The 24,786-nt window shown below is 33.4% G+C and overlaps 2 protein-coding genes across 5 annotated transcripts; one reads left to right on the top strand and one right to left on the bottom strand.

The window, feature by feature from the left end:
* Positions 1-220: 220 nt before the first annotated feature.
* On the bottom strand, positions 221-10,176 carry LOC106668757 (RNA-binding protein 25). Its single transcript, XM_024224668.1, has 17 exons — positions 9,784-10,176; positions 9,529-9,602; positions 7,708-7,805; positions 7,352-7,648; positions 7,148-7,285; positions 6,904-7,092; positions 6,778-6,830; positions 6,450-6,536; positions 3,368-3,537; positions 3,073-3,301; positions 2,842-3,008; positions 2,444-2,594; positions 2,023-2,386; positions 1,813-1,944; positions 1,579-1,742; positions 823-969; positions 221-740 (listed from the first exon to the last, which is right to left on the bottom strand). The coding sequence occupies exons 1-17, from the start codon at positions 9,784-9,786 to the stop codon at positions 648-650; spliced, it is 2,556 nt and encodes an 851-aa protein (XP_024080436.1). The 5' UTR covers positions 9,787-10,176; the 3' UTR covers positions 221-647.
* A 199-nt stretch (positions 10,177-10,375) lies between these two features.
* Positions 10,376-17,246, top strand: LOC106668759 (armadillo repeat-containing protein 8-like). Of its 4 annotated transcripts, none has more exons than XM_014397805.2 (14): positions 10,376-10,797; positions 10,979-11,229; positions 11,295-11,368; positions 11,446-11,660; positions 14,199-14,392; positions 14,468-14,628; positions 14,688-14,850; positions 14,906-15,136; positions 15,460-15,639; positions 15,698-15,907; positions 16,037-16,231; positions 16,356-16,502; positions 16,575-16,741; positions 16,801-17,246. In XM_014397805.2, the coding sequence occupies exons 2-14, from the start codon at positions 11,203-11,205 to the stop codon at positions 16,835-16,837; spliced, it is 2,001 nt and encodes a 666-aa protein (XP_014253291.1). In that variant the 5' UTR covers positions 10,376-10,797; positions 10,979-11,202; the 3' UTR covers positions 16,838-17,246. The 4 variants fall into 4 exon arrangements, with proteins under 4 accessions (XP_014253291.1, XP_014253292.1, XP_024080439.1 ...); XM_014397806.2 differs by having other exon boundaries at positions 11,009-11,229; XM_024224671.1 differs by having other exon boundaries at positions 10,376-11,229.
* Positions 17,247-24,786: the final 7,540 nt, after the last annotated feature.

The raw sequence follows: 24,786 nt of genomic DNA on the forward strand, positions 1-24,786 counted from the left end.
CAAAATAGTACTCTCTAATAAAGTTCAATTTTAATAATTAAGTACCAATAAATTAGTAAACTTTATTCAGCCAAACCATTCAATTGGATGTTTTTGTTTTTTTAAATATTCCCCCTCCTTACTATGTATGTCTTCTTTCATTTACAGGGGTAGTGTGAAGGTTTAAAGTTAAGATCTCCATTAAGTTAAAACATTCATTGTTGGATTAAATATTTCATCATGTTACATGATCTTTGTTTTAATCTTATTGAATTCTATCAATAAGTAAATTGATGACAATCATATTTCATATTTTTGAACATTGCAAACACAACAGTAATGTCCTCGACTTCATATGAAAATACAAACCTTTTGTCACAGGTGAATAAAAGTTCAATTGTCAACAAGCTATTTTCTGATTATATATAAATATATATATTACATAAATTATTTACAGTTCTCTAAATAAAGGGAAACAAGCATAACAATAAGATTAATTTTATTACAAGTCTTAACTGCTTAATATAGTCTACAAATTTATGTAGATCTGAGAAGTCAATTAAATAAAAATGTACTAACCATTTTGTCTTTTTTTGTAATTTAAAATTTATCCTATCCAATCATTATTTTTGTATTTAATACATTTAACATTTTATATACAAGTCTGATCACTTCACTAATCCGAGTTTTTTTGCTTCGATTTCATAAATTAAAAGTCTCCACATTTTAACGACAAACACTTCAGCCTCTTCGTCAAGGACCTAAGTAAAGAAATAATAAATTTTTTAAAAATGATTATGTATTATCATTCTGCACAACACAAAATGGAACTGCAATACTGACCATCTGAACATCGTCCAGAATCCCTTGTGGGGCGCTGCCAGCCATGACTTTAGAGCATATGAAATCCACAAGCGTTGGCTCAGGTTCGCCAATGTATTCGATAATTTTTTTGTTTATCCAAGGTCGTATCCTCCTCTCCATTAGTTGCTAAATTAAACAGTATAAATATTACAATATAAAAATTAATAATAAAAAAACACTGAAATTTGATTTTGCATAGGAAAAAGTTCACTCTAGTATTTTATTATAAGGAATAAGCCTATTTTTCAAAGATGGCAAAATGTATTTCAAAAATTCAGAACTACGTGCATTACAAACCCGAATAGTTTATTTTGGCACAAGTTTAATAATTTAAAATAAATGTTTAATAACATTAAACAAACTAATTCCAAGATGTATTCACTGCAGAAAACGCCTTGTCATGTGTATCACCAGAAGGATGACACAATGTTTCAAATTTTCAGAAAATATTCACCTGGTAAAGTAGTACACAAAATAAGCCCCACAGTGAATATGTTAATTAAACACTTACATGTTTTTATAATTGAGAGTACAAAAAAACAGTGTTATGCAAATTCATAGCAAGCTGTTACATTTGTAAAAAGCAATGTTATACATTAAAAGTTAGTGATCTGGTGAAAGAGTACTTGAACATCACACATTTAAACAATTTATAAGAACTCTTGCCAAAAATTACTATAGTACCAATAGTAAATTAGGTGAAATTAATAAACAAAAAATAAGAACAGAATTTACATTATCTACTGCAGCCCAGTCCAAATGATAAGAAAAAAGAGCGCTCTTGTCAGTAGGTATCCTATCTATCAGGGATTTAATGTGCTTTCTCTTTTCTTCTTGAGATTTAGCCTGTTCCTCCTTCTTTTCTTGTTCTTTGACTTTCTTCTTTTCGTCACCGTAATCTTGAAACATTAAAAGGAAGGAAGTAGTACAAGGGAAAAAGATTTATGTGTGATAAAAAATTATAGATACCTAAAGGAACAAGCTTTCTCTTCTTGTGGCCGAGATTATTTTCTTCATCTTCATCATTGTTAAAAACTTCTTTTACATCTAATTTCTTTCTCTTTTTGTCACTACTAGGTGGAGAACTGGGCCCTTTGTTATCTGGAGAAATAAAAGTATAAATATTAAATCAATTAAATTTTTTATTAGTTTAAAAGGAAAGAAAGGGGGAAAACTTGCAATGTTTTGAATCATGATTAGTTTCTGGGGTCATTTGGTCTATCGGTTCTGGTGGGGCATCAGAATGGCGGCTATCAGGACTAGAAATGTCCCCCCTTTCAATTTGCTTTTCGTGATGCTTTTTCATTTCTGTCATTTGAGCGTGCCGTCTATCCTCAGCCCACTCTTGTTCAACTTTCTCTCTCTCCCTTTCTCTTTCCCGTTCCCGCTCACGCTTCTCTCTCTCTAGTTCTTTCTCTCGCTCTTTCTCTCTTTCTTTTAGTTTTTCTTTCTCCTTTTCCTCTTTTGCTAAAATCTTGTTTTGCTCTTCATTGACGTTAATCAAGATTTTAGGCTTATACATTTCTTCTCTTGCTTTTAGGGCCTGAAATAACAATTCTTTATAAAATTTGTTATTTGGATTTATTACACATTTTGTTACCTTAGCAAATTCAGCGTTAGGGTCTTCACTGTCTCCAGAAAATATTTTTGCTTTGAGCTCTGCTAATTCTTCTTTTTCCTTTTGTCTATCCTTAGCATCCAACTCCATTTCTTTCTCTCTTTCTTCCAGTCTTCTAGCTAATTCTCTCCCTCTATTTATCCCAAAACAAATTAAATCAAAATAAGTAAATACATACAGAAATAATGAATTTTGTGTACAGAGTTAGTAATAGTTTCTACAGTTCTGCTCTGGGTTATTACACTATTCCAAAACCTATGTTTGGTGCAAAAATATTTAGATGCCTTGTGATTTTGAAAATTATAACAATTACTATTGTTTTGATTTAATGTTAAGATAAATGAGCAGAAACAATTTAAATTTGTATGTGGAAAACTTACTTGTAATATTTTATATCATCTCTCTCATCATCGTAATCTTCCAAGAATTCTTTGAGCCTTTTTGCTTCTGTTTCCCTTTCTTCATCTTTCAACCGCCTTTTTTCTTTCTCTTTGAGGCCCTCCTTGACTTTATGCCTCTCTCGGCTTTCCCAAGCCCTGAGTCTTTCCTGAAGACATACATGTTAGTTCTGCTATATAAAATAAATAACATTGTTAGTGAACTGTTTTTACTTGATACGCAGCCTCTTTTTCTCTAGCTTTTCTTTCTTGTTTCTTTCTTTCTTTAGCTTCTTCTTCCTCTTCTTTTTCCCTTAATATTTCTTTCTCGGATTTCGCCTCCCTTTCCTTTTCCCTTTCTCTGTCCCTTTCACGTTCCCTTTCCCGGTCTCGGCTTCTTTCAATTTCACGGTCACGATCCCTTTCCTTTTCCCTCTCTCTTTCTCTGTCTCTTTCCAATTCCCTAGACATTGTATTTTGTGAATTAATGTAAAATGTCTTTTTTTTATATATAAAAAATATTATATACCTGGATTTTGATCTGTGGCGACTGGATTTATGATGGCGCCTGTCAGGTGTCACCGACCGGTCATGGGACTTGCCACGATCCCTGCTAATAGTACTCGGAGAACGATCTCGCCTCTGCCTTTCTTTTTCTTCTCGTTTTTTCCTTTCTACTTCTTTCTCTTCCTCTTGTTTCTGCACAACAAAAAATATACATGCCGATAAACGGGCCAAATGACTTATTGTAAACTACATATAAAATAATGATAATAATATAATGGAAAAATATTGGTTGACAAATTATTTCATTTTTATCAAGTGTTCTCATGCATCATGGATGCATTTAACTTTTTCTACAAAGACTAAATAGAGTGGATGAATGGAAGGTAAGGATGGAAAATATCTTTCTAAAATTAACACAAAAAATGTGTTTCTTCACAACCAAGTGTAGCTAAATCAGGGATATTGTTGCTTTTTATGACTTACATACTGAAGAGTTAGAGGAACATCACGATGCTAGACGGTGTCACTATAACGAGAAGAGCAGTTCTCTACCTGTATTAATTACAGGATTCCAAGACTTTGAAATTGTTTGAAATATTAAAACAATTATAATTAAAGAAACATCTAAAGCAAATTAAATATCAAAAGGAAAAATAAGAAAAAAAAAGCATACTCATTTTGTAACTTGAAACCTCTTTTGGCTGGTGTAATACAAGTGCTCCAATTCTAAAGCTTTAATAATTACAATTTAACACGCCAAACACACAGGAAAAAGACAACATTTAAGAAAAATGATTATCTTACCTTAAGGAAATTGCAGATCAATCCCCATTTGATATACCCTAATTATCCACACAAGAATATGAATAAACAAAAGGAAAAGGAAAGAGCAAGTCACATGCAGCAATTAAAATTTATGCATTCATTTGAGGAAAATATACGTGTTAATTCACCTGTATTCATAAAAGCTAACAGAAAACCGAACTACATGTAATGATAAGATTTTTTTTTATTTAATAGAGAATAGAATACATTTATGAACTGTCTTACCTTCAAGCATTGGATGTTTTAGTTTATTAACTGAGAAAGGTAAGAAAGAAAAAACTCATACCTGACAGTCAAAAGAAAATGGTTTTCTTTAGGTGAATATAAAATTGAAGTCTTGTTGTCGGCAATATTTCAATGGTAGGAAGAGATAGCTAAATATCACACAATCAGGCCTTTATTATTAAACGTAGCCACCACTACCTCTATTAAACAACAACACTGTGTCTTTATTAAAGACCATTAGATCAAAGTAGGAGAATCATGAAACAAAAGTTATGCAAGACCCTAAGCCTTTTTTTCCTTTTATTAATTTCAATATTATTATCTTAAGTGGACTACGAATTACTATGAAAAGGAAGTTTATGCTCTTTATACATCCTCTTAAAATAATAATATCACTATAAATTATAAATGCAGTGCTTTGACAAGTGCAATCTCAGCTGTAATAAATTCATACTCACTTATTAAAACTTAGTTTATAAGAAAAAATCTGGGATAACTTAATTATTTGTAGTATTTGCAAATAAAGTACCTAAAATAATAACTTTTAATATGTATATTGTGCGACATAGATAGGATTGGAAAAAAAAAAACGTTATCAACCAATTTAAAGGTTACCACTAAACGCGACACGCCCGAACATCTGCATTAAAGAACTGTTACAAAATTTAAATAGGGCATAGAAAACGAGAAAATAATATCAAAAGCTAATATTAGAAAAAAAAACCCAAGAAAGTATTGATAGAATTTAATAAAAATGGCATCGTTCATAGATTTTAATAGAGTATGAATCTATTTTTGTAACCACAAAGCACAAACGGCCTATTAATTGCACTGTGCCAATTTTTCTGAGAATAGTTGGTTTTATTAAGAAAAAAGGCAGATAAATAATTAAGTTACAAATATGTTATATTAAATATAAAATAGGCCCCAAACTTGTAGTGTAATACTTATGCTTTAAAATAAATGAAGTGTTGCACTATAAAACATGCAAAAATAATAGTATTGCAGGAAACTGAACCATGCTAACAACAAACTCAAGTATTAAAATGATAAAATTAACAATGTGACAACTAAAATCTTTATTTCAAAACATCCATGATAGAACAGACAAAAAATGTTCAATTGTAATGTTTAAAAAGGTCAGGTCTAATCATGCACATTTGATTATCACATTGTGATTGTAATTTGTTGTATTCCTGCAGCCAAACAAAATGAAAAATAATATTTTGTTTTTTAAATTATTGGAAATTATTAAAATAACATTGTTATAACAAAACAAATTGTTTTAAGAAATAAAAATGAAGTGGCTATTCAAATCTAAAGCCACTTCAAAGCATGCCTAAGTAAAACAGTTATTATATGTAATATAGTTAATAGAACACTTAAGATGGTCCTAAACCAATGGGCATATATAGTCAGATCCAAATCAAGTGTCAGTAGCCTTATAACAAATTTACCAATTCCAAAATTTCTTTAATTTTATGACTAGTAAAACAAAAGATTGTAAATATTACAGTGACACTTAAATTGTTCCCGAAATGTTTCTTCAGCCCACAATTTAACTTTTATTGGACTCACCGTTATGGCATAGGTCAATCAAGGAGCAGTTTGTCCGCAACCACTGCTGAAGTCTCTTGGCCTCTCCCTACATAATGTCAGGGCACCAAATTTTTACACTTACCAACCACTTAACTACAATTACCCTAATTTATTTTTTTTATTTTTAAATAATGATGAATTATTTAAAAAAAGGGACAGAAAAGACAAAATAATTCAACAATTAGCCTTTAAGTTTAAAACTGATATGAAATGTATACACAATTTTTTTTTTTTTTTTAAATGATACTTTTTAAAACTTAATAATTTTGTTCAGTAAAACCTAAAATAATGTGAAAAATATAACCGCCAAAAATATATATTTATAATCTATAACTGATATTCCATCAGTCGGACAAAAGAAAAAAAAATTTTGGTTTTTTTTTGTATTTTAATCAATCTCCAAGTAAAGTTTATTCTTAAAATATGAATAACTCAAAAAATAAAATTAATCGTACCTTCATGATTTCCCTGAATTTCCCAATTTCTCTTGTAATTAAATCCCTCCTGTCATCTTCAATATTAGCGTCTGTCAAATCCACAGGCTGTAAAACAAGTTTTCTGTTAAATATCAAGGAACATTTTGTGGGGGAAATTTTTTTAAAAATAATTAATCTTGTAAAATCAAATTCTGTAACTAAATATAACTTTCATCAAATCTAAACATTGTGATACTAGTTTCATAAATAATTGTAATTCATGTGAATAAGGTACAAAATCATAATGAACATTTTTGTACTTAACAGATCAAAAACCTGTCTCATGCATCAATAAATAGATACTTACTGTTGTATCCTGTCGTATAGTAGGAGGCTGAACTGGGAGTTTGATATCAGAAGCTAAAAGCCAATAAGTTCATTTTAACATAGTTGTTTAAAATAAATAAAAAATATATTTAAAAAAAAAAATTACATGACTTTTGGTCATCTGACTGAGGGGGTACATAATTTTTCATCTCAGACTCATAATCTGAAAGAATCATTGAAATCCTTTCTAGAGCAGCTTTATCAGATTGTTTCATTTCATCATCCATATAGTCATCCTCATCGGTCGTTTCATCCTGTAATGGAGAACTGCTACCAGCTTTTTTTCTTTTTTCATCTGTAAGTAAAACCATTTAGAATTTTTATGTTTATTACACATATATCTTTCTTACTTTTATATTCATCTAGAACTGTTTTTGTTTTTGCATCCACTTTGACGACTAGTTTTTTGCCACCGATATCGTAATCATGAAGAATTCTTATTGCCCTCAGACCAGCATCAGGATTACCAAATTCACAAAATCCAAAAGCTATAAAACCAATACACTATCAGTTTCTAGTTGCTCATTAACCAAAAATATTAAGTAAATACATACCTTGCACTCGTTTCCAAGATGTTACATGACCGCAAGCAGACAAAATAAATCGAATCATCTGATCGGGAGCTTTTTCAGTAATATTACCGACAAAGACTGTCACCACCGGCCCATCAGGCTGTGGAGGAAGATACCTCACGGGTGGTGCCACCTTGGGTCTTGCAGAAACCGTCGCCGGTGTAGTGACATGTTGTGGCCTATATGTCCTAACAGGAGGCGGCCCCGGCATAGGTGGCAAAGGGGGACCCCCCATCATAGGCCCCATCGACATCACTCCTGGCATCAAAGGAGGAGGTGCTAAAAGGGTGTAAACAAATTCAATAAAATGGTAAATAAAAAATAATAATAATAATTACCTCCCAAAGGCATGTAGGGCATGCCCATTGTAGGGGGCATAGGAATTCCAGGGACCATAGGAGGCCTACCAGGATAAGACATCACCATGTATCCAACACTGAAACAAAGAAAATCAAGTTAGAAATAATAACAATAAGACAATCTAAAATGGATTTGGTTTTTTTTGCTTTCCAAAAGTTGAGGCATCTCTCTTCTATGCTAAGCGATTTGAAAATAAAGTAGTCTTCGGCTACCAAGTACCAAAATATGGCAAAAAGAAAAATTCAAAGGTTGTAGGTTGAGATGGGGTTTTTGAGTCAAGATGGATTGAATCTCGATAGCTCAAATTGTTAGAACAGTGGCGTATTTACCCGAATGTCAAGGGATCGAATCCCTCTCTTGTGACACGTTTTTTTTTTTTTTTTTAAATCTCGACCAAGACCTTATTAACAGTATAATTAATTGAAATTTTAAAAATGTTCCAATTTGGAGCAACATTAAAAAACATTTTTAAAAAAACATTAAAAAACCTTTAATTTTTTGGCTATGCATTTCAGGGTCATCTTTCCCAGCTCCTCAAAGTGATGAAGAAAGGAGTCTGTAAGATGGCTCTGAAATGCATAGCCAAAAAATAATAGGAAAAGCAAAGGCGGTTTGAGTACATTATCCTCACTACTTCCAGAAAATAAAAAGGAGCAAAGAAAACACAATGTATCTAGGTAGGCCAGAGGAAACAAGAACAACAACACAAAGCACAAATATATACTCCTTTTAAAAAGATAGTTTCGAGCTAAAAGCTTGAAATCTGGATCGTTGCAAAACAACTTACTGTGAATAGGAACCATTTTTTGTAAAAAGGATTGAACACCGCACTCACTCCATCATTTCTACAAATATATACTGTGTGTGAATCGAGTGTCATCGTTATCGTGCTGGCTTAGTGGTCATCATCACTAGCACAGTTGGAATAACACCAGTGAGAGAATTAAGAAGGCCGATTAACAGAAGAAATTTTCTTTCTGACCTGAGGCTTCATCGCTACCAGATCTCATACCTTCTCTTGATTTCCATTGCGTCAATACAGATTTTTCCTTTTCAAATTGTGTCCTTTCTCTACTTCCTTACTACCAAAACCACAAATAAATGAATCTAAATTGTATAACAAACACAATGTTGAAATAGAACCATATTGAGGAAAAATAAGAAAAAGTGATGATGTGTCGACTAGTGAAACTGAACCTTTGAAACTAAAATTAGTATAGACATTTCATAGTTGAAAACGTGAAGAAAAAAGTGAAAAGTTTATCAGTGTTAATATGAAAATAAAAGAATTTAAGTTTATATACTTCTAACTAAAAATCAATAAGTACAAAAATGTGTATCTTGTTGCCAAAATTAAAATGTATAATATATCCTTTTGTAGAACCCTGAAGAAGGTACAATAAAGTTCCAAAAGCTAAGCAAAGATTTAAAATTAAAAATATTTTCTTTACCACATCCCTGATAACAACCAAGAGAACACTATTCTTATGGTGTCATTTTGGTTTTGTGTGAATGTGTTGTCAAACAACAAACATTCACAACTACCTCATTCTTGACTGCTCGTCCCGACTTCAACAAATTATGAAACAATGGGTCACTAAGAAATGCAAAAACCTATTAACGTACAATTTGTTTATTTAACTGTAATAAAACTTTGTGATGATGCAATTTGAAAATGTTTGGATCGGGTTGACCTGGTTCTGTCCGTGCAGACAGTGAAATTAACGGTTGAGTATTTAAAAAAATATATAATTCATCACTCAAAAATGCGTAAAATAAATAAAGTTGTTCTCACTCACTTTCCGGCAGAAGTGGTCGGGATGAATGTAGTGGGTAGAGTTCCAGGAGGTACGAGAGATGGGTCAGTGGACATCTAGACAAAAACGTAAACATACATTATTGACAAGAGAATTAATACCGTTTACATTGAAGAATGAAACAAGGAAGAACGTGGTTAGGAGCACACGCCGTCCGGATAAACTTTCCAAGGAACGTCCGTCTTATTCAAAAAGACGAGAAGAAATTGTTCAAAGGCGAAAAGACAAGGTAATCACCATTTTATAGAATTCGTCGAACTGGGAGTCGAAAAGAGGTGCTCGGCAGATTCGAAGGCGAAGACCGCCGAAGGGCGCAGGCGGGGCGACGAGGGTAAACTCGAGACTCAGAACCGAAACACTTCACATATTTTGAAGCACGGGCATATTTTTCGAACGGAAAGCTGCTGGATTGATGGAGGATTTATGAGTCGGACTACTCTCCTTCAAACTCCTGTCCGGCCAAGTTCCATGCCACAACACTGCAGTTACTATCGAACCGTTTCCAAACGAGACACGGCGAGACGGCTACGGAAAATGGAGGAGTCCCGACGATCCAGCCAATGCCAAGACGATATCGAATTCTCCAAGCGTCCACCTCCGATTCCGTCCAAGTTGGATTTTATCATAAAACCTAAACTCAAATAAAAATAATCAATATTCATTGACGAGTTTTCAACAGTCGTCTCGTCTGAAGATGAAATTTTTTCGTCTCCGTCCATTTTTAAGAGGAATACCTTAACTACAATCGATGGGGGGAGGTCCAATTCGTGTTTGTTGTTGTTTCAGTTTGTAATACATATGTACAAAGAACATAAAACACATATTTTACATTCGATCATTTTTGTTCTGTGCTGTGATTTAATCCATAAATATTTTTTACTTTTTATCAACGAGTTTTAGGAATATTACATACATCAAAATATTCATGTAAGGTTGGAAACATTGTTTCGATTTCTCTCTCCAGTTGAAATAAAAAAAAGGTCTTTGGTCGTATTTCGTCAACGGGTCCATTTGGAATTCGTATCAAACGTATTGCTTCGTCTAAATCATTCGGAGCATCAGGCGGATGTTGTCAGATATGTCAGGACTTCTTCAGGGTCCTCGGACCCCCTTGAACTTGAATTTTAGACTTTGGACATTCTTTTAAAGCTATCAGAAGCAACTAGGCAAATGTATGTATTTGACGATTAAAACTTTTCATCTTCAGTTTATAGACAGTCATCCACTGGCGCTCACCACACTCGAAAAAAGGTATTAATATTGATATGCAGTCATTGGACATCATCCTTAAAATCCAATTGGTTAACATCGTAAAAACCCTTCTTAATTTTTTGAAGATCGTTGCCTAAATTTAAATTCAAAGACTTTGTTAATATATATTCCACTTTTGTGGAGTTGAACTTTGAATAAAGCATGAACTTGTCGTAATAAGGCGGGCAAAGGGCTTTCCGTTCTGCGATAGTGAGGCGTTGGAGGGGAGGTGGCCGTGGTGTTTGTGCGTCGGCCGCTGTGGATCGCCGAGCGCTTGCACGTTTGTCAGTGACTGTGTTCACATGAAATCAATGTGGCATCCGTTGTGATGATGACCATTTTCTTTGGCACGGAGGCACCGGTTGTTGCGTCTTTTAAATTCCTAGGTTACAAAAACGTTTTGAAATGGTCTCGATGGCCCAGCCCTTTATGGTAAGGCACAGACGAAATCCCCCTCGGCACGTTCTAAGTCCGCTCTCAACCCCTTCGTTTTTCAGGACGTCGAAAGCTGTCGGTCCTACATCGACGAACTCTATTCTCCAGATCCGCAGAAGTGTTTAGACGCGATAATGTAAGTATAGTGTGGATGAAACGGGGATACGGATCGGACAGTCGACTTGTAGTGGAAAATAACGTTTTGTTTTCAAGATGTCTCAAGAACTCAGTGATAGGGAGCAACAGACAGAAAGGAAGTGTCATAGCGCAGGGGGTCGTCACGAAACTAATGCAGCTGCTGCAGGAGCCCGGCCTCCCATCCGAAATCAGGATCCAATCCGCCGTCACTCTCGGCTCCCTCGCCAAAGGCACCGAAAACCACGTCAAACAACTCATCGACTTCGGAGTCACGCCGCTTCTGTTCAATTGTAAGCAAATAAACGACACCGGTTTTAATCACATTTCTGACACAACAATTTGATTATCTCGTGTTGATTTAGTTATTTTGGAGACCCTCCTCCTTGCTCAGCGACTGATAATTTTTTAAAAATATTTTTGTGTCATGAAATTGCAAAATTTTAATATATAGTATTACTTGAAACTCATTAACATCCAATGCGACAAAGAGGCTCATATCTGTCATCCAGAAATAGTTGATGATAAAAACAAAATTATATTAGACGATAGCCGATGATTAACCAGTGTTCAAACATAAAGAATAATTCTTATTAGTTATCTTAACCAGTTTTTAATAGCTGTAGTACTTAATAATTTTTTTATAGTATATCTTAATTGTTGAGGAAAGAAGGAAGGGATGAAAAATTGGTGCACAAGCAGGACTCGAACTCAACACCTTCCACTTTATTCCCTAGTGCTCTACCACTTCAGCTTTATGACTTCAGTGCTCAAGAATATTTGCGGAAAGAGAATATTTAAATAATAGTCGGTTGAGATAAGGAATTGGTTTATTGGGTGGTAGAGCACTGGGATATAAAGCTGGAGGTTGTGGGTTTGAGTCCCGCTTATGATACTAATTTTTCATCCCATTCTTCTTTGCATAAAAATTAATATATACAGTAAAAAATGATATAATACTAATTAAAACAACAAAAACAAAACTTGATGCTGATGCTTTGTAACCAAACTCATTAGGAAATTATCTTCAGTCTATCAAGCAGAAATACTTGTCATCAATTTTTACCATAGAAAATCTTAAAAGAGGATACACTAGCAAAAAATTCCTTGATCAGAAGCCAAGAAGCTATTAAAGCATTAGTGTGTACAAAAATCACATCAAGACATTTAGTTAATTCATCCAAAATTTCCAAAACCCAACAACCTGATGCCATCTTGTGTGCCAGGTCACAAAGGAATTTCGGTTAATGAAAAATCAGACACACTGTAGAGGGTAAAATCTGCAAGACCACATACAGGCCTCGAACCTATTCTTGGGTTAATAAAAACAATCCTCCATCACATAATGGATCCAAAAACTAGAAAAGGAGAAGTGGGTAAACTCTAGGGTCACTAGACACTGTATACTTATGCTAAAACAACCCTCACCAAGACTGGCAAAAGCATTGCTGCAATTGAAGAGGGCTTCTGAGTAAACATGTAAATAACAAAGGTATATTCAATGATGATCCCATGTGCAGATTATGCAATGAATAAAAGTTGGTACTCTAGCCTACCCTATAGGAATCCTATTTGAGGGCTGCTTGCCTCAATTTTGTTAAAGAATGAAGGTAACAAGACTTGGGGAATCAATAGAGCTTAGTTAAATTGTATAACTAAATTTTACCAGGTAACTGTCAGTGACCTAATACTTCTAAGAAAAGTGATTGAGTCAATTGCACTGAAAAGGGAACTAGGAAGGTACAAGTAAACCAGAAGGCTGCAGTGCTTGGGGAGCACAAACTCCACTTCTTAGTGCCCATTATCATCATTAGATGCTAGCAGATCTGGTGTGAAATCCATGTATTGTGGAATTTTTTGAGGGAAAAAGCATGTACAGTAATGTTGCCTCATGATTGATGGTTAGTTGGGTGGTTAGCCATTTGTCTGACATTTATATTTTGTGGATTGCGAATTATCTCTTTTATAATAACTAATTCTACACACCTTTTCATTTGTTTTCAATTGTGTAATTGATACTAAAAGTAAATATTGAAAATATATTTTAATTTGAAAAGGAGTATTCACAGCTTTGTAATTAAGAAAACCTGAAAAAAATACAGAGTAAATTTTAAAGAATTGTTTCAATAAAAAATGTTGATTGCAGTGTCAAATAATTATTACCAATATTGTTTAAATTGTTTATAAATCTCATTAATTGATTTCAGTTTCAGTGGTAAAAATGATAAATAACTAAAGTGTGAGAAAGAAATTATGTAGGGGATAAACAATTTTGGACTTGAAATTTAAATTTTTGGACATAAATATTCAATCTGGTGTACACAATTTTTTAAAATAAAAAATCGTGTAAATAAATTGAATATATTTATAATTACTTAAAAAACAAAAATGGTCCGAAATTAAAACAATTTTTAATCCTTATGTAATTTAGTTGGTCCTATTTCACTAAAGTAATGATTTAAATTGATTTATAATTTTTATGTAAAGTGTTGAGATGAAAAATTAGTATCATGAGCGGGACTCGAACCCATGACCTCCAGCTGGGTTGGGTTTGAGTCCTGCTCATGATACTAACTTTTCATCTGAACATTACATAAAAATTGTAATTCAAATTAAATATTTTGTTTTTTACAGATAATTAATTGTAATAACTTTTGTAAAACAAGTACACTTTGTTATTAAATAAGTACAGAACCTATTCAGATTCCACTTGGAGCCTATCGCCCAACTTCAATACCCCTTGGAAGTAATGTCTAAAAAAGTAAATGGGAGGGTAGGCCCTTCAATTTTTTCAACATAGTGGCAAAAACAATGGCAATTTCTTGTTGCAGGCATTTTGTCCAGTTCTGATCCAAAGTTGAAAGATGTTTGCTTGAGGTGTGCCTGTTCCATCTTTTCCCATCCTAACGCACCATTTGAACTAGTGAACAGTGACAAGCATATAATTGCTCATCTTCTCGCACTGGCCATGGGGACAGTGTCTAATCAAATTTGTGTTACCACTATCTTAGGTGCCTCTTGTAAAGTAAGTTTTCTTTCTCCTTATCTTTATATGAAATCCTATTTTCAAAAGTTGATTGCTTATATAATTTTTTTTAAGTACTATGAACACCAGATTTTGATGTGTGAGCAAGGAACTATTTATACGCTGGCTGCATTACTATGTTCTCAACATTATTCAGTTATTATGCCGACTCTAAACTGTCTAGCAAATCTTGCTTATGAAAACTCTAGAGTCTGTGCCATTATAGCTACTGCTAGGTATATTTTGTCAACTCTAGTCCAAATTTTATTTTTAATGTTTTTTTTTTATTCTGTAGTTTTGGCGGAAAATCGATTCCTGATTTTTTAGTAGGGCTAATGGCACGAGACCGACCCAGTGATATGCAACTGTCTTCAGCAAAATGCTTGACTTATATCCACCGGGCAGGAGCCATAGCTGCTGAAGATCCTAAAATACTTTACAAAACACTTCCTTGTCTTGTAAGAAAGTGTATGTTTTGATTTTTTAACAATTTTATAAATTAAAGGTTTCTAGGTGGTCCTCTGCAAGAAAGACAGGCCATGTGAAGAGAGGATCGTTGCTGCAGAAACCATTGCCTACTTAACAGAAGTGAATACTGATTTACAAAGACTAGCGTCTATTTCGAATCAACTTATCCCCACATTGGCAAGCATGGTGCAAAGCCAGGCTGAGACGAACAACAATAACAACAACGTGCACCAGGATCCAAGACTGATTAATGGCATGAAACAAGCAGCTTTCAGGGTACAATTCAATAAATTATTTCTGAAGAACATACAATAGTACCCTAAAATTAAGTTTGATCTCTGACTGAAAACGGCTAAACATTCTTTTTTAATTTTTAATAGTAGTTTACAAGTGTAGTGATCCTCTTTTAATGGACCATTGGAAGTGGAATTGAACTTACTATCACATGGTCCGAAAGTTAGACATGCTGACTACATGGCAACTGCAAACCTCAACATTATAACTTTAAATAATTAACAATAATTCATTTATTAATAACCCTACAGTATAACCTTTTGAAGAAATTTAAAAAAAATAATGATTTAAATGTTTGTATTTAGGCTTTTGCTTCATTAGGAGCAAATGATGAGGATATCCGTAAGAGGATTATAGAGACAGAGAGGCTTATGGATGAAGTTGTTGTTAGTTTAGACGATAGTGATGATAAAGTGCGGATGTCCGCTGTCCGTTGCTTACATTCTCTCTCCAGATCTGTGCAGCAGCTCAGGACAACTTTCTTGGTAAGAGGTACTGACTTGGTATAAGATTGTTAGATAGACGTTCCCTGGTTTGTTACAGGATCATTCAGTGTGGAAGCCGTTGATGGGCTTGCTGCATGGTGCAGCAGATGAAGTTCTGAGCGTTGCATCTTCAACATTGTGTAATCTCCTTTTAGAATTTTCCCCAGCAAAGGAACCAATACTTGAATCAGGTGCAGTGGAACTTCTATGCCATTTGACACACAGGCCTGATCCAGCTTTGAGATTAAACGGAATATGGGCCTTAATGGTAGGTGATGTTATCTGTACCATTAGCAGCAACCTAACATTGCACAGTGGCAATATTGTAATCAGTGAAGTTGTACTGCTAGTGGAAAACTACAACTATTAGCAAAACATTTATTCATTTTTTCTCTAGAATATGGCATTCCAAGCTGAACAGAAGATTAAAACACAAATTTTACACACTCTTGGGACCGAACAAATTTTCAGGCTTTTATCTGATCCTGAAGTGAATGTACTAATGAAAACACTTGGGCTATTAAGAAATTTACTGTCGACAAAGCCACATATTGACCACATTATGTCATTACACGGTATTCAAATCATGCAAGTAAGTCCATTTTGTATTAATCATTACAATTACAGTAGTTCATGTCGTTTTAGCTGATTCCGATGTACTTGTTTTTGGAATCATGTAAAACATGCTTCATATCAAGTGAATTCATATGTTTAAGGCTATAACACTTATACTTGATGGTAATCACTCGGTTGATGTTAAAGAGCAAGCACTTTGCATACTTGGGAACATTGGTGATGGTGATTCTGCCAAAGAATATATTATGTCTAATGATAATGTTTTAAAAAAACTACAAGAATATATGGTAAAAATTAAAGATTAACGCAATATTTTTCATGGTATATACTTAAAGATAAATGTATCTACTGTTTTTCAGTCTCACAGTAATGTTAAGCTGCAAATTGCAGCCATTTTTTGTATATCTAATCTTGTTTGGAAAGAAGAGAGTGGTTCAGCAGAGAGGCAAGCTAAACTTAAGGAAATCGGTGTTTTTAGGTTACTCCAGCAACTTATAATGACACCAGATAGTATGCTATTTGACAAGTATGTTTATGTTGCTTAAATTCGAAATTCTTCTATTTTATGCTTAATTTTATTTTCAGGGTCAAAATAGTTATGACACAATTTTCAGATGCATGACATTTATCGTTTATGTTCTCACCTTACTTGGGAGCATTTTAATATTATAACAGTCAAAATAGAACCTCAATCAGTCAATCTTCGGGGTTAATATTCAAGTTATAGGTTTTTAAATTTATGTTATATTGTTCTTACAATTTATTTTTTATTTTTATTTTGATTGTGTTATTAGTAATTGTTCCTTGTTAAGGTTGTTAATAATATTGGTTATGTGGAAAACACTAGCTGTGTGATTCTGTAATATATCTGCAAACTTAAGCCATTTTGGGAATGACACTCTGATTCCAAATAATCAAACCAATTGTGTATGTATTAGCATTTTTGTTTCTTACCATTAGGGTATAATCATTGTTTTCAAATGTACAGTTGGTATTATTTAAAAAAATTAAATATATTTATTTTCAACCCACTGGTTTTTCTTTTCTTTTTCTTTACTTTTATTGTTTTTCATACACCTGATTAATAAATACATTTTATAAGTGTTGTCTTATATTTCAGTCGGATCACTACATCTCCGAGGTAACCAACTCTCCCTAAATTTATTGGATATTTTTCAATAGGTGTTACACTTGAATATCTTTAAAAAATCTTGTTTTAAAATTGCGTAAGATAATTTTATTTGAAGATTTAGTCAATAAAGTGCGTAAATAAGTAAGTAGATACAAATAAATAAATTTGTATCTACAATAATACATAGTATACAATTAATTTAAGTTAAAAAATTAAATAAACCTTTACACTGAATATACATACTGAAAACATTACATACTGAATTGAATATTTATTACAAAATAAATAATTTTTGTGGACCTTAAAACTAATTATTTTTTGCAGTTGTATTGTTATTGTTAATATTCTAGTTTTGTTAATAGAAGAAGAAGAAGAATACTTTTATTATTAACAGAAGTAATGGTTTACAAAATAGTTATAGTAACATAAATAAATAGTAATGTAAATATAGTAGCCTTGGGCTTATCAAATCTTAGACAATTGCTGGACTAGGGAGAGAGCTACTTCCCATGTAGAGCTGGTGGCATTTCAATTGTATTTAGATAATCTTTACCTGAGCAAGTTCGCCAAATAATTGAAAAATAGTCATTCCCTTCTCAGCAAAAACAACCACTTCATTTGACAAAGATTCAAGCCTGAATCACTGCAGACGAAAACACTAATTTGATATTTGAATCTAATACAGAAGAAAGTATTCAGACTGTATAGCCCTCGTCACAGACTCCTCTCGTTGAACCATTCTTATATTTTGTGTGAAAAGTGAGGAAAAATGAATCTCCCGCTGGGGCTTATTGTCTACGGGAGGATCAACTCACCAGAGTAATGGTTTATTAATAGTTTAAAGCTTCCCAAAGTGTATAGCCAGCGATCCTTTTCACAGAACAAAATCCAGAGTATTTAGTAAATTAAAGTTTTATAAATTAGCCAGTCCATTCCTAATAAGGTGATGGAGAGGGTTACCACTATGAAAACAATCATTAGATTGACAACCTTATTTACAAAAAATGGCACACAAAAATCAAATTGGACAGAACGGAATCAATAGGGATGTAAAACTCGAACCAAATTCAAAAGTAATAATTTGAACATTAATGATTAATGAATAAATGGGAAGAGAGAGGGAGTGTTAGCATGCACAATTTGGTTATGTTGGGTTTTTATTCTTATAGCTGAAGGCGGATGTCGGATTCAGCATCTAGGACAGCTTAGGTATTGTATATATAGAAAGTACGGATTTGCATAGGTGTGCCAATGGAAGAAGAACATGTTTTACTTTTTCAAGGAGAAGTTGAAATTTTTTGTTTACCAGATGTAGTCAAAAATGGGGGGAAGTATCGGACTTAAAAGTAGATTTCAAGGTGAATAATAAAGTAATGTCTATCAAACATTGGTATTCACTTGAAGACGTATGGTTGGCTTTGTCGAAACTGTAAATGGTTCGACCACCCATTAATGGTCTTGCAGTATTGTACTTGAGCTGTTGGGAAGTAGTACTCAAAGGACATCTCCCAACTTTGAAGATGTTCAGATATTCCATCAATCAACGTGCCAATCGCAAGCTTCAGTTTGTTTCCTTTTAAAAAATCATTTACAACACAACCTCTTCCTGTTCAACAGATTAAACCAAAAACTTGATTTTTCTTTTGAAGTCAAGAACTTTGCCATTAGCATCGAAAGTTGAGATACCCTTCTCATACAAAGAAAGACTCATCTCATTAATTTTAATGAAAAAATCTGATAATTACGAAAGAATACATTGACATTTCTCATCACTGAAAACGTTGGTCAATTTGAAATTGCGGTCCATAAAACTTAAGAATGTAATTCCTATAATCATGAAAGTGCATTCACACAAGACAGCCACGCAAATTCTGTATGTGAAGCTGGGAATGATGAAGAATTCCCACATCAATATATTGTGAAAACTTTGATGGCCGTGGCTTGATATAATTAATAATCTGAATGCTTATCCAAAACTTTCTTAAAAGAGACTGGCATCTGTTTCATTGCTAAAGCATGTCTGTGGAGAACACAATGACTGCTGCTATAAATTAAAATCTTTCGTTTTCAGTACTCATTGTTATTAGTTTTTGTAATTATTACTTTCTCTTAGTTCACCGCGGACCATATTTGGGAAGCCCGGTTTACGCATTTAAGGCGCTACAATCGACTAAGCCGTCAAAACTGGCAAGAGTTGAAGGTTTAGCGGAATATCTTATTTTTTTTGTAAAATTGGCGTTTGTTTCACTGCTAAAGTTTTTATTGAAACTTTTTTTCAGTACTCATCGTTATTAATTTTTTAATTGTATTTATTCATTCTCCGTTTTTCCTCCGCGGACCACAATTTGGAAAGCCCCGGTTTAATGCATTCCAGGTACATTTTAAAAAATCTTAACAATAATCACAATATGTAGTAAATTTATCAATTAAAATCTGCCTTATTTTAAAAGATTAAGACGTGTGTAAAAATATTTCGCGATTTATTAATTTTTGAAAAATAAATAAAAAATAACTATAAACGTAATTATTACAAAATTCGGTACAAAAGTTAATTTTTTCTTCGTGGGTCACGAAAAAAAAATCATCACAGCATTTTATTAATATTTAACAACTACAGTTACAACACAACTGAACTTTTATTCATTTCAAGCGGGTCAAATGACCCAAAATTGAACAGTCAAGAGTACAAAAAATATAAATAAAAATTTATAATGTAAAAACTTAACATTAGATAAAAATAATAGATTACATCTAGATAATAACTACAATATATAACAAGAGAAATTGTAGCAAAGGAAAAAAAAATGTTTTTTCCCATGATAAAAGTGCACCCTATCACTAGGGAGATTTAAATACATGCTCCATTATTAATATTACATGTATGAGGTCTATTTCAAAATAAGTACAACAAAAAGAAAAAAAGGCCATATGAATAAAAAATCAAAAGTAACCAAACTGAATTTCAAAACACAAAAGAGGACTTTCAACATTGAACGAAAAATTTTTAATTGCTCAGATAAAAATGGCAATCACTATATTCACAAAACACGGCAGGATCTCGGTCTCAGAAACTCGTACTTTGCCGAAGGCCATCGTAACCGTTGTCACCATTCACTGCAGCTAAGGAAGTCCGGCCTATTGGATGCCTTTGCACTCCGGTGGTTCACACTTCACAGTTTGAGGTGGTGCTTGACTGCATGAATAAGTATGATGGAGAATCGATGCAAGTATTCTGCTTCTGCTATTCCCCGTCAGAATTTGCGTCCGTCTATTATCAATTTGTAGGTGATGCATCCGAAGTTGATGTGTGTGAGTGTAACTGTGTAGATAAAAATAAACGAAGGATCAGTGAATCGTTCTTTTAAAGCTCAAAAAAATCTTTTTGAAAACCAACTGGGCGCCAGAGAAAGGATCCGCGTCATCTCCAAATCGATTAATATGTCAAACTATCCGGGAAAGACAGCATTCCGACCCATAATTCGTCTTATGTTGGGGAACATAGAATATTTCACAGGAGCGGAGACTGTAATGGGAGACCCAAATACCAATGCAGGACAAGATCTATTATTATTTACCTAAGAACAAGGCCGAAGTCAAAATTCTTCTGCCTTCCAGAGTCCAGTCTAACCAAATCCAGTCCTACACTATAACTCTACTTTTATTTATATTCATTTTGAACATCAAATATTTTAGAGATGTGTAAAAATCATGTATTTGTTGAAATTTTTCAAAAATAAATAAAAAATAATAACTGTTAAACCTTTACTAATTCATTACAAAAATCGTTCCTTTTTTTTCCTGGTAGGTCATGAAAAAAATACATCACAGATTAAGATTTAACGACTACAGTTACAACAGCCACTGAATTTTTATAGGTTTGCAGGACACAAACGATTTGATCTCATTTAGAGATATTTATGAAATTTAATCTTTTCTATTTACTAAGAGCTAGATGATATTTTCATTTCAAAATACATAATAAGAAATCATAAAAATGAGGATTTATTTTAACATTGAAGAAGCGCTAGTAACGTAGGCATTTAAATTACAATTTAGTTTGCACTCGCTTAGAAATCATTTTACACGTTTAATTTTAATTTAATTATGTAACAAGGATAGTTTTTAAGCACATATATTAAAATGTTCGATGATCATATTTCATACCACTGGTTGTATCCGCTGATTGTGGCTTGTGCTGGACATGTTTTTCTAGTCTGTACGGAACCTTTTTTCTACAAAGACAGGGTAGGGTTTTGAGACGGATACTGGATAAGGTTTGTCCACATTTATCTGTACTGGATAGGGAATATGCTTCTCTACCGTGTAAAAATGTGGTACGGGTACTGATACGCGCACAGGCACTTTTTTCTCAACAATGAAGCGATACGGTGTCGGCACATACACTGGGTAAGGCTTGTCCACTGGAATTTCGACTTTAACAGGCACTTTTTTTTCAATCGTCACAGTATACGGTATCGGTACTTTTTCTGTTTTGACAATCGTCTTGAACATGTATTTTGGCATTTTTTGATGTACGTGAATGTTATGCCTGGGAGAAGACGCGATCGGTTTAAATCCCCTGTCTAATTTAACAAAGTCGTATCCTCGACGATCGATGTGAGACGACTGAACGAGTGCCAATTCAGCAAACACATTTTTCCTCTTTAGAAACAACTCGGGCACAAAAGAACTTTCTAGGCGTGAATCCTTGCTGTAGTTGGCGATGACGGGAAGAAACATAAACGCACAGCACATTAACTCAGCCAATATCATCTTTTAGACTGGTAGATCATGAGAAAGCTTCGCTAAATTTATAATCCTCCCTTCTACCGTCAATCATAAAGCGTTACTTCCTCATGTCTCCCAGGCGATGGAAGTTGAGCGTGCTTCCGTCTTTTAACTTCTTCCTCTAACCGAACGGATTTGAAATATTAATGTTAACCTGTTGCAAACGGCTTTATCCTTTAATTGCATTGTATAAATGTACACGAACTCCTAGATTATTTATCGCTTATTTAGTCAACAACGAAAACGCTGAATTAAAATACGCTGAAACCATCCTTAACAGACGATGTTTACCTATGCTGGCCAAAAGGGATTTTTATTTTATCCATCTTAATATTTGTATATCTAATTATCTTTCTATATACATTCGAAAACTCCGCCAGTGACACGACTGGAAAGTCCTGGGTTCCAATTCAGGGCCGATGGGATGTAAGTAAGATGTGCAACTACTTCCATAAAGTTTAAATCGGTAATACTCAAGTTGTCACATTTCTCCCTGTGGTCGGGCCAAATCAGGGAAGATAGGCAGATCAAAATGATCGGTAAAGAGCAAACCTCAAAAACTCAGGATTCCGAAATTATTCGAAAAACCGAATTGTTATAATCTCAGAGAAATATACTCGTATATTTACGATACATGTCTAATGCATTATGTATTAATAAAAGTCGTATGAAAAAAGCTTTTTTTTTAATTCGTAGCGTGAACAATAGAACAGGAAACGATTTGTACCTAGTATAGTACCAATAAAATCTTCTGTCAAAAAGGTAACTATTGCTTGGACGACAGGTTCATGCTCATGAGAATAAAGGACGCTCACCTATAATTTAGCCATGATAGCTTGAGTTTTTAATCTAATGTTTTTTCCTCACTAGAAAGTAAAGTAAATAATAAAAAATTTGTTACATCCTAACCAGCTGCATGTAAGTGTCGCTAAATAGAAACTCCACCAAACCACTGTATATAATGTATATATTTGTATATAATATTTCTTTTCTGAACAGGAAACGGTCAACTGGGATGTTCACGCGTTTCAACTCGATGATTCATGTTTTTGTTAGAATTTTATCGTAAGCATTACTGGTTTGTGATACGAAAGCTGCCGACATTTATTATTTATGAACCCCGGCTCTACTTTTGAGTGTAAATAAATATCAGAGAGCAAATGTGTTGAGGTCTATCGGAAAAGAAATGGAAATTGCCAACTTACCCTTCTTGAAAATACTGATTAGAGAAACAAAATTAAGACGGTTAGGACGTATCGATGTTTTCTTATATTTTGACCTCATCATTTAATCTTATGATTCTTCCTTCTTGAAGGTTAGGACGTATGTACTGATAAAAAAGCACATTCAATTGATTGAAAGTCAAAAGTTCATACATTTTAATTGAAACGTGTGAATAAAAACAAATTCAAGTCGCTTTCAACTTTAATTGGTCCAGCAAAATTTGAATCCTGAGATAGCACCTTCAGAGTTCAGTCCATTCAGGAAAGATGATTAATTAATGTAAAAAAAACTTTGGCTTTATGCGTTTTTATTAATACGCTGTGTTGTAATCCTATAAATACACGAATACATACGAACGAATTGCAATATTTCGTTTAGTGACCGTTAGCCAATGATTATTTGGAAATCGTGAGATGCGGTCTGGTGTGACGTAGGTTTTAGAAAAACATTTTCTTTATCGTGCCAACGTTTCGATCTTTATTGAGATCATCTTATTTTCTAGGGCCTGGGATTTATAAACATTGTTTAAATTTTTTAAACTTTAAATACATGTAGGATGTGAAAAAATGAATTTATAGAATGGTCGAAATTTTAGATTAACAAAAATGAATTTATATAATGCTAAAAAAATTTAGATAAAAAAGTACCGCATCTCACGATCACCGAATAATCATATTTCGTTAATCGTTTTTCTGAATTATTAAGAAAACTTGAGTTTTTGGAATTTGGTCGTTACCGATTCTTTTGGTCTATTTTGGCCTGTCCATCAGAAGAAATCTCACAATATGAGTTTTACTGATTTTAAACTTTTCGGACCAAAGTTAAAACAACGTGAGAACGCGCCTTTAAACGAACTAAATAATTCCTTCTTACGAGCGGTATAGAGCAGACCGCAGCGGACACTGCTTAGTATATAAATTTGGAAACAAGAATTTTTCAGAATCATCAAGGTTTACTTGAGTTTTCCATCTTCAAACCCGATGTATAGGTTGCCATCTCTTCCTAGGAGGAACTTTTTGTTTTCGTTTATTGTAAATAAAATTAAATATTTATTACTAAAATAAATATTCCAGTACAATTTTTATGTAATCTTTTATTTTATGTCAATGTAAAGGCATTAGAAGTTATACAAATTTGTTTCTATTCATTTTGTGCTCTATTTTGTCCTACTGTTGTTTCTGTCTGTTTTCTTCTTCTTTTTTTCTTTTTTCTTGATGAAGGTTTGTATAGTAGGGGTCATATCAACCCTCGGGTGGCGGTGTTTTGGAAAAAAAGCTGATTCGTAAGTACGCCAGGTCGCTGGATTCGAACTCAGGAACTCCAGTGATGAGCGCCGTGTTAACTCAAAAACCGTTACAACCACAGACGTCTTTTTTCGTGTTGAAAGAAAAAGGATGATATTGAAGGCGTCTACCTGTAAACGAATT

Source organism: Cimex lectularius, unplaced genomic scaffold (assembly GCF_000648675.2).
Source record: "Cimex lectularius strain Harlan isolate CLEC.00 unplaced genomic scaffold, Clec_2.1 scaffold25, whole genome shotgun sequence".
In the NCBI taxonomy this organism is placed as follows: Eukaryota; Metazoa; Arthropoda; class Insecta; order Hemiptera; family Cimicidae; genus Cimex; species Cimex lectularius.